Source organism: Tachypleus tridentatus, chromosome 7 (assembly GCF_004210375.1).
Source record: "Tachypleus tridentatus isolate NWPU-2018 chromosome 7, ASM421037v1, whole genome shotgun sequence".
Lineage (NCBI taxonomy): Eukaryota > Metazoa > Arthropoda > Merostomata > Xiphosura > Limulidae > Tachypleus > Tachypleus tridentatus.
Window position 1 is genome coordinate 14,410,273 of NC_134831.1, and position 18,170 is coordinate 14,428,442.

An 18,170-nucleotide genomic window follows, 5' to 3' on the forward strand; every position below is an offset into this window, starting at 1 on the left:
CAGCCGTATATCTGCAAACTTACAACGCTAGAAACCGAGTTTCTATACCCGTGATGGCCAAGCTACAAATATTCCATTGTGTAATTTTGTGTTTTACAGCCAAACAAATGTACTGCTTTACTTACTGTTGATCACCGCTGCATGTTAACATTTTCTAATGACAGTGTTCGTCTTTTCCTCTTGTGTTTGTTTTTCTTATAGCAAAGCCACATTCTACTATCTGTTGAGTTCACCGAGGGGAATCGAACCCCTGATTTTAGCATTGTAAATCTGTAGATTTGCTCCTGTATCAGCGGTGGCCTTAACCCTTGATCTAACAAAAAATGTGTAAATGGCTTAACGGCTAAATTGAAAAACAACAAAATCTTTGTAATATTTTATTTGTTAACAGTTTGAGTTCTATATGTCATATAACGTATAAAATTATACTAATTTGTTTTTATGATACTATATTAGTCATATATATATATATATATTGATGTATATACATACACTAATATAATTAATTTAGAGAAAATAGCAATGATTTTATTTTATTTGATTGATAGACAATAAAATAATAAGTTACATTAGCCTTTATTATCTTAAAGTGTACCGCCTCTTTGTAAACGTTATTACCTCATTTCCATACCATAATCATACGTTTATTGTGCAAGTGGTAATTGCACGTTTCCCCCTGTAATTCATTTTCAGAAAGAAAAGGAAAACTTATGAAAATATTCCAACTTTTAAACTTCCTCCTCAACCAGTTTAATTTTCTAGACGAAGTGAATTCCCCCTTTTTAGTTGCTGCTTCTTTTATATCTCGGCCCAGCATGGCCGGGTGGTTAAGGCTTTCGACTTGCAAACTGAAGGTTGCAAGTTCGAATCCCCGTCGAACCAAACGTTCTCGCCCTTTCAGTCGTGGGAGCATTATAATGTCACGGTCAATCCCACTATTCGTTGGTAAAAGAGTAGCCCAAGAGTTGGCGGTGGGTGGTGATGAGTAGCTGCCTTCCCTCTAGTCTTAAACTGCTAAATTAGGGGCGGCTAAAGCACATAGTCCTCGTGTAGCTTTGTGCGAAATTCAAAACAAACAAACAATCTTCTATTTCTACCACTTGCGGCGTGAGAGTATATTTAATAAGTTTAACTCAATGGTGAATTTTCAACAAATTTAATAATTGCCTTAGAAACTGTACTTTGGTTAGGTATAATTCCTGTGTGGTTGCCATATTTTTAAACACTTTAGTTTTTGAGTAAAAATGAAACAAAATATGCGGGTCCTCGATTCGAACTGAAGTTCCTCTCGGTCGTTCAGCTGTTTCCGTGACGTTTTACCACTATGACGTAATAGTTGCCAAACACGCTTCGTTGCGCGCCGACCATTTTGTTCCTTCCAGTGCTGGTGTTTTATATAAATCTATCGGTGCTTTTTTCGGATTACATACTTTCTGAGACTATTTTTTGTCTTGATATTGCTGTTTTATGTTTATTTTATGATAACATGGTTGACTGCGTTGCTTTTGGTTGTAAAAACGATTCGACATCGGGCAAGAGCTTCTTTTCGTTTCCGTACAAGGAGAAGGAACCGGCAAGGTGGCGACAGTGGGTGCGGATGGTCAATAGGAAGAACTTGACTCCTTCACACCATGCAAAGCTTTGTCAAGATCACTTTGAACGTTCATGTTTTGTATCGGATCCCACTGTTTTGGATTTCATGGATTTCAAGCCAGGCAGGTGGAGACTGAAAAAACCATCGGCAGTAGACAGGATCGTCCCCACCATCTTGTTACGAGTCAAAAATACCCGGTACAATGATTGTGGAAGGGCCGAGTATTAGTTACCATAGTCAGCAAAGTATAAACAAATAAAATCCAGTCTGTGATACCAATAATTCATAAACACCAGACAGGTTTCGAGATGCTTAAAATTGCACGTGAAATAATACAGACCATATTTGTTGTCATAACTTAGGTTTATCATTTTTCCACTGGAGGTATGACCGACTCGCAACCGGCCTGGGCGCTATCAGTATCACTCACTGTTCCGCTACTCACGCTTGTGGAACTGTCCTCATCACTAGAACTTGTCAGATCTGTGTCAAAAGTAACTGTTCTAGGTTCGTTCAGAGTAGGTTTGAATTGATATGGTGCTACTCGACATTGTTCAGAACACAAAGTCAAAACAGACTCCGCCTCTGTTTCTCTGTATGCACTGGCCAGGTTTATTTACATTCAACGTGCTGGCGTTTGCGGTTTGTTTGGGAACTATTACGTCACAGTACTTTTTCTAGCGGCAAACGTAAAAACTAAAACGTTCGGATTGCCGCTCGGAAAGGGCTCTTTCTGCACCAAGTTCTATGTTTCATTTATTAGCACATATTTTTATAAAAAATGGGAACCTGCAAAATTAATTAGTATGAGTAGTTCTTTTGACTGCAAAGCTTTCTTTTTTTCTATAAAATTCACCTTTAACACAAACAGTGATATCACTCATGAAAACATACACCTGTTCGTCGATTTGGTTTGAAAGGGCGAGCATGTTTGGTGCGACGGGGACTCGAATCTGCGACCCTCTGATTATGAGTCGAGGGCCTTGACCACTTGGCTATGCCAGGCCTCTTATTCGTCGATCACGATTCTAACGTTGGATGTTTGGAGCTTTTGGCGCGAAGTAGCAAGATTGTCTACGTCAGACGATTGTTAAAGAGGTGAAAAAAGAAAGAGAAGAAACACACCATAAAGAAAACAATGGTTCAATGGTCCGTAAAAACCTAAAACGACAGACAAGCTGAAGAGAGACACCATTCTCGATGAAATGAAAGGAAGACATGGGCACTTGTGACTTAGGTGTCACAAAGGTCACAGATAGGCAGATTGGTCCCACATAAAAGAAAACGACGATTTAAAAACTGTGGTCAGTATACAGTCTAATCAACACAACTTCCTTCTTCTAATCCCCATGGAAACAAAATGGACAAACAATAACAATGGGTTTAATTTGAAAAAGCTTACTATGAAATACCTCACTCCCCAATTTGACTTTCAACTGGCGTAATGTCCTGCCTTGATTATACAACTACAGTCCAAGACATAGTTGTGATAGCGCCAGAGCAAATGGACTTAGCTGAAATGTCAGCTAACTCATTTGTTAGAATACTAACAAAACTGAATAGAGATAGACGAGAGAGAAATATGAGCCAATCGTTTCTGAATGTCTAGGTGAACAGAGTGATAACTCAGAAAAAGAGATATCAGAGCCACTAGAGAACTGCGAGAGTCAGTGTAAATAATACGGGTAATGTATTATTTAGCCTCAATGTTATGGTGTGACCCATAGAGATACGAATGGCCACAGCCTTCAAGAGCGTATTGTGTGGCATGAATATGGAAGGTATACGTTGGTGAAACAGCAGTGCATCACCTCCAAGAACTCATCCATCACACAATTTGTAATTCCTGTATAAAGAAAACTGCCAAAAAGCGACAACATCAGCAGGTCTGAGGAATGTTTTTCTAAGAATAGATGCAGGGAATGATAGAAATAGATCAAGGCCTTAATGTCATCCAAATTAGAATGGAAACCTTGACAGTTCCATTATATCAAAGTTTAATGAAAAGAAGCAGCAATATCCCTTTGGTAGGTATAACACAAAGGTGGTCTTATGAAAATAAGGGCTTAAGTTAAAATGTTACAAAATAACAAAGTATATCCTTTAAAGACGGAACTAAAAAACAGAAATACAGAAGAACTGTTTGAAATAGTTTCAACAAATACGAGTCAGTAATTTTCTTCCGTAAAATAAGAAAATACCCATCACCTGAAGACAGTGAATTTGTTAACTAATGAAGTATTTTAAGACAATTTGAGCATGTTGAGGTAACTACAAAAGGATTGTTTGTTTGTTTTTTGAATTTCGCGCAAAGCTACTCTAGGGCTATATGGGTTAGCCGTCCCTAATTTAGCATTGTAAGACCATAGGGAAGGCAGCTAGTCATCACCACCCACCACCAACTCTTGAGCTACTTTTTTACCAACGAATAGTAGGATTGAGTGTCACATTATAACGCCCCCACGGCTGAAAGGGCGAGCATGTTTTTGCGACCGGGATTCGAACTCGTGACCCTCGGATTAGGAGTCGAACGCCTTAACACACTTGGCCATGCCGGGTCATAACTACAAGACACAATCTTGTCTACGTCAAAATTCTATCCTTTTATTTCCAGATATAAAACACTGACTTAAATGAACCTTATACAAAACCTCGAAATAGATTACTAATAATTCAATTTCAAAAAAAGTGATTTGAATTTTGCGCAAAAATACACAAGGGTTACGTACGCTAGCTGTCCCTAATTCAGGAGGGTAAGACTAGAGGGAAGACAGTTAGTCATCACCACCCGCCGCCTACTCTTGGGCTACTCTTTTACCAACGAATAGTGGGATTGACCGTCACATTAGAACGCCCCACGGCTGAAAGGACAAGCATGTTTGGAACGACGGGGATTCGAACCCGCGGCCTACGAATCGTGTGCCTTAACAATCTGGCCATGCCAGGCTACCAAGAAAGAGAAAGGCGTTAAAACTATAAAAAATATCCATGTGATTATTCTAAGTTATTTTAATAATTAGTTAGTTATCACCATTAGATTCCATCTACGAACATAAGGCCGCAATCGTGTGCAGATTCTTCAACAAGTATTTAAGTGAGTAGGTTGTTAGCCCACTGCACCGAGCCGTCCCTAATTTAGCAGTGTAAGACTAGAGGGAAGGCAGCTAGTCATCACTACCCACCGCCAACTCTTGGGCTACTCTTTTACCAACGAATAGTGGGATTGACCGTTACATCAGAACGCCCTACGGCTGAAAGGACAAGCATGTTTGGAACGACGGGGATTCGAACCCGCGGCCTACGAATCGTGTGCCTTAACAATCTGGCCATGCCAGGCTACCAAGAAAGAGAAAGGCGTTAAAACTATATAAAAATATCCATGTGATTATTCTAAGTTATTTTAATAATTAGTTAGTTATCACCATTAGATTCCATCTACGAACATAAGGCCGCAATCGTGTGCAGATTCTTCAACAAGTATTTAAGTGAGTAGGTTGTTAGCCCACTGCACCGAGCCGTCCCTAATTTAGCAGTGTAAGACTAGAGGGAAGGCAGCTAGTCATCACTACCCACCGCCAACTCTTGGGCTACTCTTTTACCAACGAATAGTGGGATTGACCGTTACATCAGAACGCCCTACGGCTGAAAGGACAAGCATGTTTGGAACGACGGGGATTCGAACCCGCGGCCTACGAATCGTGTGTCTTAACAATCTGGCCATGCCAGACTACCAAGAAAGAGAAATGCGTTAAAACTTTAAAAAATATTCATGTGATTATTCTAAGTTATTTTAATAATTAATACAGCATTATTTCCTTCGTGTAGATAGTACTTTCAGATGATCAGATAAAAATCCTTCATCGAATATTAAGACCGTTAATGTTTCTGCAGCTAACATATCCTTCATGTGATAGAAAAAATAGATATTTAATATGTAATTTTAGTGATGGGATTTCAAGCTATAAAATCGTCATAATAGCGCATGCTCTGTTTTTGTAGGCCATTTCTTGGACATTAATTCTATATTTATATGTACATTTCAGAACTAGGCATAATCGTTACTACTAATGTACACTTGTGCATTAATTTGTATTATGATTTATTTCAGATATTAACTGTTAATGCAATGTATTATTCAGTTCACCATTTGTTATCGAGTTATGCTACTTTCAGGTAATTCCATCTTCTAAATCGACCTAAGCGGACTTTATAAGACATACCTAAGTCCATTTTTCTAATAGAGCTTTTGCGTAATAATAATAGCTTCTAATCATTGTCCTAAAGAAGATAATTTATCAGAAAGAATACTTTTTCTCAAGCAAAACATAGCATCCATGGTTAATTAATTTTTAACAATATTATTATTGTCTTATTTTACCATAAATATTTTTACATTGTGTAAATAAAAATACGTAAGACGTATCATACTAGTCAATAAGTTAAATTTAATTGCTTCACATTTCAATAATTTATAATTTTCTTTATGAAATGTAATTTTAATTTTAAACACTAGATGGCAGGTTGATATGCTCTCAATAATATATTTTTCAATCCATATATAAAACCTCTGCAAATAGACTAAGTAACTGCGTAAAGAAAATCTTAAAATAAAATTACATCTACCAATTAGCTTGATTGATAAAATGTTCCTTTTCTTCAGGTCTTCAGTAGAGACGAGTCCGGCAGCTGTATATATAAACTGTGAAATTGTTCATGGACATTTTGGACTACTTGTTCAGTACCATAAGTTATTTTTTAATTTTTCTTCTTTGGTATTTTTCTGTTTCATTGCGTTTGCTTTGATTAGTGTTTTGTTGTAGAGTACCAGAGGAAAGAGTACCATCATGCATAGGTAACTGGAACGATCTCCAATTGATCATGTTTTCCGTTGACTCTGTCTGTTTGTCTATTTCATTGATTCGTCACGTGCTGCTCTCCAGAGTGAAGTAGTAGATTTCCTTCGACATTTTGGTGCTGGTCACTATGTTGTGATTTTGTCTTCTTCTGCTGTTGTCCAGTTTTCAGCAGGGTGTCTACCATTCTGTCTCCCTGGTGTCATGAGTGAATTTTATGGATTGTGTAATGGCTGCAGCTTCGACTTTGCCTCTTCCAAATGATCTTCAGTGTAGTGAATCTCTTTTGCTAGGTCTGCCCAAGTCAGCCCATCCTTGTCTCCCAAGTCTGACATGTAGTACTTCTAATGACTCTTTTAACACACTTCTATCCACTGTGAGTGGTCTCAGATTATTTGGAGAGGGTGACTTCACGGCTGGGTGCAATGCAGCGAGTTGTCCACATGATGTTTCATGTGCCGTGTATATTTCACTTTTCTCTCTTCAGTAGACACGTTTTAGTTGCGTTTCTGAGTCATCTGCATCTTTTCTAGTGACAGATATGTCTGATGAAGTTCATTGTTGTAGGTTTTGCCTACCAGTCAGTGTACCTTCACTTCGGCCATCTTCTAGTGGCATTCATTTTCCATTGTTTTATACTTCAGAAACGTATGGAGACCTTGCTTATTCTTCTGTGGTTGAAGATGTCTCTATTCTGGAAACAATAAGTGAAATTGAGCGTGTCCTGTCCACTTCATGTCTTGCTTTCAAACGACACTTCTGTAATGTTCGTGTACATAATTTGTTGCTTATCTGGATGGTGTCATGACCATCCCATGAATTGTTTTTTTTCAGCAACTTGATACTGATTTCCAGCTTAATGATTATTATCTTTTCTTCCAACATTAGTGGCCTAATATTTTACCACTGTTTCATATTGTCTAATGTTCGTGTGATCCTGTTGTTTGGAATATTATTTACATTATTTTGTGAGCTAAACTGATAGTTCCCTTTGACCTTAGTTTAACATTATCTTTATCTTTTGCTACACTTATAACACATAAATGTGTTGGTTAGTTTCGACTTTGTTATTTGTTACAGTTTTAAAACTTTGTATTTTCTTTATTTTATGTAGTTTCGTTGTTAAAAAAATCTTAATATACATCCTTATCGTTCTTAACCTGTCAACATTACAGTTTTGACAAATGTATACGTGTGTCTAACTATCTATAGGTAAAACATAACTATTTTATTTACATTTGTTATCAAATTTTGTTTCTATAATTTGACAAAGATAGGCGATCTTTTAGTTTTAATTGTTATTAAAACACCAGAGCTGTAGAATGAGATAACTGTACTCTGCTCGCCACAGATATCACAACATGATTTTTTAGCGTAATAAGCCCTCATACCTATTGATGAACTATACAGGAGCAAAATCAAAATAGATAGGTGATTGGTAGAGGTAAATTTGTACAATAAATTAGAGGTGTTTTTAGGAGACCAGTCTCTTGTTTGTAGCAGAGGTTTTGGAAGAAAAATATATAAATTGTTATATTGATATTTATCAGAATTAAGATATAAATAGAGGAGCTTTGATGGATTGTTTAGGCAGAGTATTCATGATGAAACTTTGTAGAATGGACGGCAACTGTCTATTGTGGAGACACAAGTGTAGAGGACGACGTTTCGAAAGTCTTCCGCCTTTCGTCTTGAAGACTTTCGAAACGTCGGCCTCTACACTTGTGTCTCCACAACAGGCAGTTGCCGTCCATTCTGCAAAGTTTCATCAAATAGAGGAGCCGTTGCTTTCAATATTTATTATCTTCAAAAATCCAATAACTACAAAACGTTAGGTTAATTTCAAATCCATATACCAAATGGAGGTATTCCAGATATTAGGTTTCTTATTGTGAAGCCCTCTCGTGATTAAAATTTGCACTTTACATCAATAATAATTTTTTGGTTTCTAGTTTTACTAATTCGAGTGACATCGTGTGGTTACAAAGGCTAAACAAGTTTAAGTTAATATTGATTTCTATTGTTGTATCCGCTGGGGAAAGTTTAAACTTATTCTATCAACACAATCAAGCACTTTCATATAAGCACTATATTTGTTAAATTCAGTTGTTTTCAAGCTATTTAAAGCTCTCAGTGACATCTAGAGGAATTAACGAGAGTAAACAGTGCATTCTTGTAATCACGAGCTCAAATCAAGGTAAAACTTACTATTATTTCATATTTTTGTTTCTAATATTTTAACACACAACAGCATGATTAGAATTGAAAAAAACGAGTCAATAGAAACGCAGTTTTCAAAATATGGCTTGTTTCTTTGTGTTTTGTACTGACTGAAAGCACAACTATATACGCCTTTGTTTCTTTTCTTTGAGAATGAAATAAATTTCGACCATATTTAACTTTTGAATTTCAGCATTAATACTATTATAGAGTAACCTATGGTTATGTACTAACTGCACAGAAATCAGGTTGTATAATCTCATCCTATATTCCACTGAAATATATAACTGAAGTTTGTACCTCATCCCGCTAAAACTACGGAAAACTAAATGTTTTTACTCTTGTATCCAGCCTAATGAAACATTACTAATTTACACTGGTAGAATTCTTGAGCTAATATTCTCTGATGGGATGATTGGATTATGACTGTTACTCTTATAGAGGACCAACAGCTCCAATATTCGGAGCGTGTTTTTGTGACAACATGACTTAAACTGTAAACACCTAGTCCAAATCAAAGGAAAAGAGAGACCGTACAATCCTATTTTTATCAATGCCATAAAGTAGTTTAGATTTTCTAATTCCAGCCATGTTAAACTGTTAATTACATAGCTGTAAAGAGTCGCTTTTTCCGGCTGGGACAGCGGTAAGTCTACGGATTCACAAAGCTAATATCGGGGGTTCAGTTCTCCTCGGTGGTGACGACTAGATGCTTTTCCTCTAGTCTATCATTGCCAAATTATTGACCCCTAACAAGGGTAGTTTTATGTAAAATTGGAAAACAAACTGTTTTGGAAGTGATAAAAGTATATCTATTCCATTGAATAGTCATATTTTTGTACGTAGTTTTGGCTTCATGTTTTAAGAAAATATAATAATAATAATAATAAACTTACCATGTTAATAGTATAAATAGGGCCCTAAGCTAATTTACACAAACCATCATCTCTTCGATTATTTTATAGAAGAAAGATGTTCATAAAGGCTGTTTTGATAATTGTAAGTTTGAAATCAAACATTTAAGTTTTCTATTCACGTACGTTTGTGTAAGACTTAATTCAGTTTCATTATATTTTTTATTGGACACATTAGAATTGCTGTATTCGGGGAATCAACAAACAAAAAAAAAAACAGGACTCAGACAGCACATTGTGTTGTTTTGCTCCAAAACAGTCTCAACCTCTTGTCTCCCCGTAGGGTCAGCCTTAAGTTTACGGACTTACAACGCTAAAGTCCGGATTTAAATTTCCTGTAATGGACCGAATGAATTAGCGTATTATGTAGCTTTGTGCTAACACAAACAAACTCTCGTCGTCTGTCATTTTTCAAGAAAGGCCGTAGTTCTCTATCTACGCCAAAGCAGGGCCTGGCATGGCCAAGCGCGTAAGGCGTGCGACTCGTAATCCGAGGGTAGCGGGTTCGCGCCCGCGTCGCGCTAAACATGCTCGCCCTCCCAGCCGTGGGGGTGTATAATGTGACGGTCAATCCCACTATTCGTTGGTAAAAGAGTAGCCCAAGAGTTGGCGGTGGGTGGTGATGACTAGCTGCCTTCCCTCTAGTCTTACACTGCTAAATTAGGGACGGCTAGCACAGATAGCCCTCGAGTAGCTTTGTGCGAAATTCCCAAACAAACAGCCGAAGCAAAGGCTCACTTTACTATATCATTATTTCGGGTCACAGAGTATTGATCTGACAGTGATGTATGATCCGATCTCTAGTAAGAGGTGTGTTTATTAGGTTCGTCTCACGTAATGTCAACATTTACTAAATCAAACCGTCAAATATCTATAAAAGTAAGTCTAAACCAATACGATCTTAAGCCTTAATTACTCTTTACTAAGCATGAACGATGTTGGTGTTATTCTGAATTAAGCACAAAGCTACACAATGGGCTAGCTGTGCTCTGCCCACCACGGGTATCGAAACCCGGTGTCTAGCGTTGTAAGTCCGCAGACATAACGCTGAGCTACTGGGGGGCCAGCATGAACGAGTGCTACAATACTAGGGTTAATCGCATCTAACAGAGAGGAGAGGAAATGACAAAGGTTTTGGTTATAATTCAGCATGGACGACTTGGTATGTCCAACCTACTCAAAGTGGTTCAGGTGTGGCTATTGAAACGTGCAGAACCGATCGGTCTCAAATAATTGCTTCTTAAATGTAATAATTATTTCCTTCAATGTTAAAACACCAGAGTACTATTAACTTTGGTAAACATATAATGTCTGGATTGTAATGAAGATGAATTTCTTTCGGTTATACTGATGGTTTACAATGATCAAAATCATTTAACTTTGGCATAATACATATAGATGAATGATTCCATGTCTTCAACGTATTTATTATTGTGGGTTCCCCTGTAACGCCCTACACTCACGTTATTTTTGTTTTTGTTTTTTTGCTGTTAGTTGTTGTAGACATTAACATATTGATTTCTTATCTCTATCACAAAATATGGACAGGCAATATACGATTACTATGGTATTGTTTGTTTTTAATTTCGCACAAAGCTACACGAGGGCTATCTGCGCTAGCCGTCCCTAATTTAGCAGTGTAAGATTAGAGGGAGGGCAGCTAGTCATCACCACCCACCGCCAACTCTTGGGCTACTCTTTTATCAACGAATAGTGGGATTGATCGTAACATTATAACGCCCTCACGGCTGAAAGGGCAAGCATGTATGGCGCGACGGGGATTCAAACTCGCGACCTACATATTGCTAGTCAAGCGCCTTAACCACCTGGTTATGTCGGGCCTTGTAGTTAAGTAGAAAAATTATATAATGTGCCATTTGTGCTGTGCCAATTACGGGTATCGAAACTACTTTTAGAGTTATAAGTTCACAGACTAACCGCTGTCCGCTAGGGGGCGTAAGTGATGAAAGCAAATTTATGGATTTCATTACCTAGCTTTATTTTAACGTGTTGATTGAAAGAGAAGTAAAACCAATGTTTACATCGACACTTGGCTTTGTTCAATTTATCAACAAAAATGTTAATGTTAAATTTTATTTACATACTTTTAAAAAAATATCAGAGTTACGATTCAAACAATAATGTTTTCTTATTAGTGAACAAAAACTCTTGGCTAATATTATAAGAAAATTTTAGATTATATGTTCAATATTATTTTAATGTTAATATAGTTATGCAATAAGTAAACACTAACCGCATCCTTATTCTATCGTCCTGCAGTGGTACGTCTGACGTACAACACTAAAAACCGGGTTTTTATACCCTTGGTAGGCAAAGCACAGATAGCCCGTTGTGCAGCTTTGTGCTTAACTGCAAATAAACAAATCTTATGTCATTTTCACACATGCTATTTGAGCTAATTTTTTCTGAAGGCATTATGTGTAAGATCGATAAATCCTACCCTATATAAAATGTTTTACGCTTTCAAATAAATAAACACTTGTATATTTAACTTTATTTAATAAAATTACACGTAAATTAAGCAATAAAGTATAGTAATGGCATTTGTGATAGTGTACAGAGTACAAAACAATTATGAGCGTTCAGCATATGAAGTTTTACAAGCAGAGACGAAGAAACTCACGGAAACGAAAAATAAAACTAGAAGCAAAAAAACAAACAAACAAACAAATAGCTAAAAGGTATTTATAGCAGTCTATGAAATAAACTGAAGCTAAATTATTGCGATGTAAAGTAAGAATAAAATTGTTTTGAATGCAAACTTAGCTGATCATATAGAAACGTCTAACTCGGTGTTCACAAAGTGATAAGCACATGATTCAAACGAACTTCTTATGGGTATTTTAGACTTAAATAAGTCGAGAAAGCCTGTAGACGCTGTATTTAGTTTAATGATCATTGTATAGGAAGTTATACGCGGATCGAATGTCGCTTGTGTGAAATACTTTGTAAATTAAAAACAAAAACTAAATTTGAAATTGAAATAAGTTGTCATGTGATGACAACTACATTGTGCAGTCGTGTAGCATTGTCGTTTCATTAAGAAGTTTGACTAAGCAAAGAAGCAGATAAGGTTTTTCTAAATTGAAAAGCTAATATCCAATCTGGTCTCCCCGGACAAAGGTCTTTCTCACGATATAAAGATTGTTGTGTTCAGTTGAGAAACCTAGGAGAAAATTCCAGACAGACAAACGAAAGTGTATTATTTATATAAATGAATCTTCAGTGAATTGTACGAATATGGCTAGTTTATGAGTTAGAGGAAGGTTTTAAGTTATTCTCAAAACCGTATGATAGTAATGATGTAAGTTTAAAGGTCTGTCAGTGGGTCAGCGACAGGTTCACGCACTTACAACTCTAAAATACGGAGTTTCGCTACGGTGGCCAGAGTACAAGTAGCATTGTGTATACTTGCAGTAAGAGATGAACATCACCTGAACAAACACAGCATCGTATATGTATATTTTTTTGAAGGGGTAATTCCATATCTTGTGCTCATCATAAAAATTTACATCTCACATTTATTGATGTTTTTCGTATTAACTGATTTATTTCCTTAATAAAAAGCATCTACATTCAGGTAACTTTAATTTATTGCCCACGTTTATTCTTCACGTTTGAATAATAATTTTGCTTTAATTTTTCTCATTTAAATGAAACAGCAGCATACATACAAATTTATAAATAACGTTTTAAAATTGGAAGTATGTTAAAAGTGGTACTTAGTCGTTAAAGAAAGCGAATAAGTTTTAGATGTCTTGAAACTCAAATCAAATATTATAAAAATATATTTCTTTTGATTATGTGCAGTAACAGAAGTAAGAATAATATTTTTTTATCTTCTTTAACCTGTTCAGTGCCGTAGACGAGATAACTCGTCCAAGCTGATCGGTAACAAAGTGCTACGGACGAGTTAATTCGTTCTCAGTACTACCTAACTTCAACTCTAGATGTCAGCACCTTACATGCATTTGACCTACTTACAACTTGTTTCACTTTCGATCCAAAATGGCGTCACGAAAAAAGTTACAAGATGAAGAAGCATTAAAGTCGTATTTTGAACTTGGTTCGGAGTTGCCGTAGCAGCTGAAATACTTGGCAGTCAACAGGTTAAAAATCGATTTACGAGGGTTTATTTTAAAATGATTGAATTGAAGTTAAAGGTTTGGAGATGTTGTAAGTTTCGTTTCTGAGCTCCACAATATTAGTGTCATTATCTGGAACCCACTGGCTCGTTGAACCATAGCGAGAGATCGAGCCGGGGAATCAAAGTGCTGTTACATGGAACAAGAGGATTCCTGAAAAAAACAAACACAAATGGACTCACTGTTAGTATATATATCTATGTATAATAAATTTGCCAAATTGACAAAATAGTAATAATAATAATTCCATAACCAACTAATCAAAATGTATATCGTAAAAAAGTCCACATTTAAAACATAATTATAGGTTCTAAAATACCATTGAATTAGAAGAAATATGGCCCATCACATCTACTGGCGTGACAAAAGTTGTTAATGAAATAAGTGAAAATTAAAATTACATCCACCACTTTCAAAACGTGTACACAAGCTCAATTTACCATACACACGGAAAATTGTTTGTTTGTTGAACGTCGCGGAAAGCTAGCTACACGAGGTCTACGTACTACAACCGTCTCTAATTTCCTAGTGATATATTAGATTTCTTTCCTCTAATCCACCACTTCAATCAGGGACGAATAGCCCTAGTGTAACTGTGTGTGAAGTTCGACAATCAAACAGGAAGAAACGTGCGACATAAACTTGCAGTTATCTTTAACTCAACGTAGTTCGGAGGAAATATGTACCATTAAATCCTCATTGTATCCAAATCAACGTATATTTAGGACTTACTGGTCAAAGTAAAAAAAAAAAAAAAGATAACATATTAACCACACTATATCTTGAATATGTAACAACAACGCAGATTTTTGCTCAGTACTATGGATACTCAGAACAGCTGGGATAAGATATACAAAGTAGTAGTTAAGAAGCTATTTATATAATCAATTACTTGAACAATAATTGTTTCGGTGTAAACTAGATTAAGTTGATGAACTTAACATTTAACAATTTTGTTTAAGCAATTAAAAATCGTAATTAGGTTTATGATATTTAGCGGCCATCATATTTATTAATTATTTAAGATAGTTTGTAGCAACAAGGGCATAAAATCATAGTTAACGTATAGTTAGGAGGCAACAGATGGCGCTAAGTTCAGTTTACCTAAATTAAATTATATCTAATTTTAACTTTTGTTAAAAAGCAACAGATGGCGCTAAGCCCAAGTTAACTGATGACTACACAGGTGCACGGTTTTCCTTACATGGAGAACGAGGCTGAGTATTTTGACGGGTAAACAAAGCAAATTTTTTTCATTCTTCCCACTCCTAACCACAGCTATTACGTATGTCATCAGATGGTTAAACATAATGATATTCACACAAATACAACTTATCATAAGTAAGTTTTAATAGTACACTTAAGTCTTTTAAGAGGAAAACAAAGGGGATAACTACAGGTCTAAGACGATTAAAAAAGCGTTTTAGGCCTATATTGTAGTTAACAATCAGCTACATAATTTACGTCTCACTTTATACGAACAAACGTGTTTTATATAGTTTCGAGTTGTCCCTTTTCATCACATTCTCATGTTTATGTTCGTGTTTACAACACATTGTAACTAAAATAGGATAAAATACAAACACAGGAAAATGTAACTGTTTGGGTAGATGAGGGTAAGGGTGTCGATTTGATGTATCTAGATTTTCAGAAAACCCTTGTCAAAATACCACATAAGATACTTGTAAAGAAACTTATTTCTCTAGATATGGGAGATAAATTAACTAACTGGATAGAAAAATGGTTGGATAGGAGAAAGCAGAGGGTTGTACAAATAGAGTTTTATCAAACTGGATTAATGTCACAAGTGGGATATTTCAAGGCTCAGTCTTATGACCTTTTCTCTTTTGTAATTTGGCCTGGTATGGCCAAACGCGTAAAGCGTGCGACTCGTAATCCTCGGGTCGCGGGTTCGCGCCCGCGTCGCGCTAAACATGCTCGCCCTCCCAGCCGTGGGTGCGTATAATGTGACGGTCAATCCCACTTTTCGTTGGTAAAAGAGTAGCCCAATAGTTGGCGGTGGGTGGTGATGACTAGCTGCCTTCCCTCTAGTCTTACACTGCTAAATTAGGGACGGCTAGCGCAGATAGCCCTCGAGTAGCTTTGCGCGAAATTCCAAAACAAACAAACAAACAAACAAACTTTTGTGATTTACATCAATGATATAGATGAGGGAATGATCAATAAATTACTTATATTTGCTGAAGATATTAAAGTTTGCTGTTAACATACGGATATTTGAAAACCTTCACCATACCTTGTCAAAAGCCATATGCTGGTTTATTTATTCGACAAAGATAAAGGTGGTCAGGTCATTATGGTCACTAAACATGTCCCTATGCATTGTAAGGAGGTAACAGGCGGCATTAAATACCAGTTACGTCTAATTCAACGTATAGTTAGTTAGCAACATAGGACACAGAATTCTAGTTATGGTTAAACCAACGTTATATTATGAGCCAACGTATGGCATTAAATCATAGTTATATCTGAATCAACGTAAGGTTAGGAAGCAAAAAGTAACGTTAAGTCCTAGTTACGTCTAATTAAACGTATACTTAAGAAGCAGTACAAAACAAAGTCCTATTTACGTCTAAACTAATGAACAGTCAAGAGGCTACACTTGGAGATAAGTTTCATTTATACAGAAATAAACATACGTTAAGACGATCACAGGTTCCTGTGAAAGATTTGGTAAGTGGAATGTATCATTATAACATTTGTGTTAATTACATAATGAATGAAGTACTTTTGTTTTAAATTAATAAAAGCACTAATTATCCTCAAATTTCCATTTTGCTGGATAACTAAAGCAAAATTCAGTTCCAAAAATTAAAGGTTCTCATATAAAACCAAGTAACAGTTGTGATTTAGAGCTAAGTTTTATATTTTTAAACAGTTATTAATTTGATTAAATAAATACTCTACAGTTAGTAAATACACTTCTTTACATACACATCTCCAAAGAGCAGTCTGTAGTTTGATAATTGCTAAAATACAGTAAATCACATCAAGTAATAATGTTGAAATATTGCTTATTAAACGTTCATGTCTTAAAGAAATATTTAATTCACTAACTAATCCAGAATTTCATTCTAGACAGACTGAAACTTGCAACATGTGTAGTCGATAATTAGGTAAGTTAAACCTTCATTCTACAACGACAAGAACTTGGAAACATGTGACTAAAGCCTTGATTCTACAAAAACTGTTTGTTACTAATTTTATATTCTTGTGTCAGCTACAAGTACATTTTGTAAAAACAGAAAACTTACGTTCCTGAATAAGTTTACACAAATCTAATGTCAAAGTTGTAAATAATCACCCACACCCACAATCTGTTAAAATATCATTCATTACGAGAACCTTCCCAACGTTTACATTTTGGTGTTATTGTGAATAAGTAAAGATTAGTTTATCAAAACTTTAATATTTCATTTTGTTCGATTCTGTTTACATACAGAAAATGTTGAAGTGTAAGGGTAATTTATGAGAAAAAAGTTAAATACATAATCCGAAATATGAAAATATTTCTTAAACTTAAGAGTGATTTACAAATAAACAGATTTGTTTTGTAAGAGATACTTCACAACGTAAATGTTATTAGATCTTAAAAGTACGTTCGAGGTAGAAGCAGATGTAAATTAGTAGATATATGCAATAACAATAGATACAGTTCACTTGTTTCCAGTACTCACCAGTAACTATTGGGTTGCAGAAAGGCCAAAGGCTGCATCCTGTAAAACCTATCACTGTTGTCGCAGATAATTCGGGCGAGACTCGTTTTTTTGATTTCAGCAAGCTGATCTGAAAGATTCCAAGATACGTTAAAATGGTTACAAGGGTTATCACACTCGCTTCATGTAATACACGTGCTTTGTAATTGTTCAAGTTTATGTACTGTTGCATTTTTATAAGCTTGAACTTTCGTATCTGTTTTTGACGCTTAAAATATAAATCAATAGTTTTTTCTGAATATCTAAAGGCACAATATTATAAGGTTTGAGTAACGTTGCTGATGAGTTAATATTAATAGTTCAAAATGGAAGTTAACGTAATTTGTCTATCACTGTTTTTTGCATCCAAATACAAGTGATGCTAATTTGTAGGCTCTACTTATGGTCAATTCAATAATACGAGAATATATAATACCGTATCATTACTGTGAGTACGATAATATATAATACCACATCATTACTGTGAATGCGAAAATATATAATACTGCATCATTACAGTGAGTAGAACAGCATGCATTACCCATGAGTATTATAATTTACTATTTTATTATACGACGTGACTAAAAGAATGCCAGATGTTCCATCATTAGCATGGTTAATACGAGTAGGAATGTACACGTGATTGCATAATACTATGAGTTCGAGAGCGTACGACTTTGTTTCATTAGTACAAGTACCAGAGTGTA

General features: G+C 35.8%; 1 protein-coding gene across 1 annotated transcript in view; it reads right to left on the bottom strand.

The window, feature by feature from the left end:
* Window positions 1-13,122: 13,122 nt before the first annotated feature.
* LOC143255171 (salivary peroxidase/catechol oxidase-like) overlaps window positions 13,123-18,170 on the bottom strand; it is a 45,739-nt gene continuing 40,691 nt past the window's right edge. The window contains exons 17-18 of the mRNA XM_076510421.1: window positions 17,446-17,554; window positions 13,123-13,900 (exon numbers count right to left, since the gene is read on the bottom strand). Of these exons, the coding sequence (XP_076366536.1) occupies window positions 13,816-13,900; window positions 17,446-17,554 (194 nt within the window). The 3' untranslated portion in view covers window positions 13,123-13,815. The remainder of the gene's footprint in view (window positions 13,901-17,445; window positions 17,555-18,170) is intronic.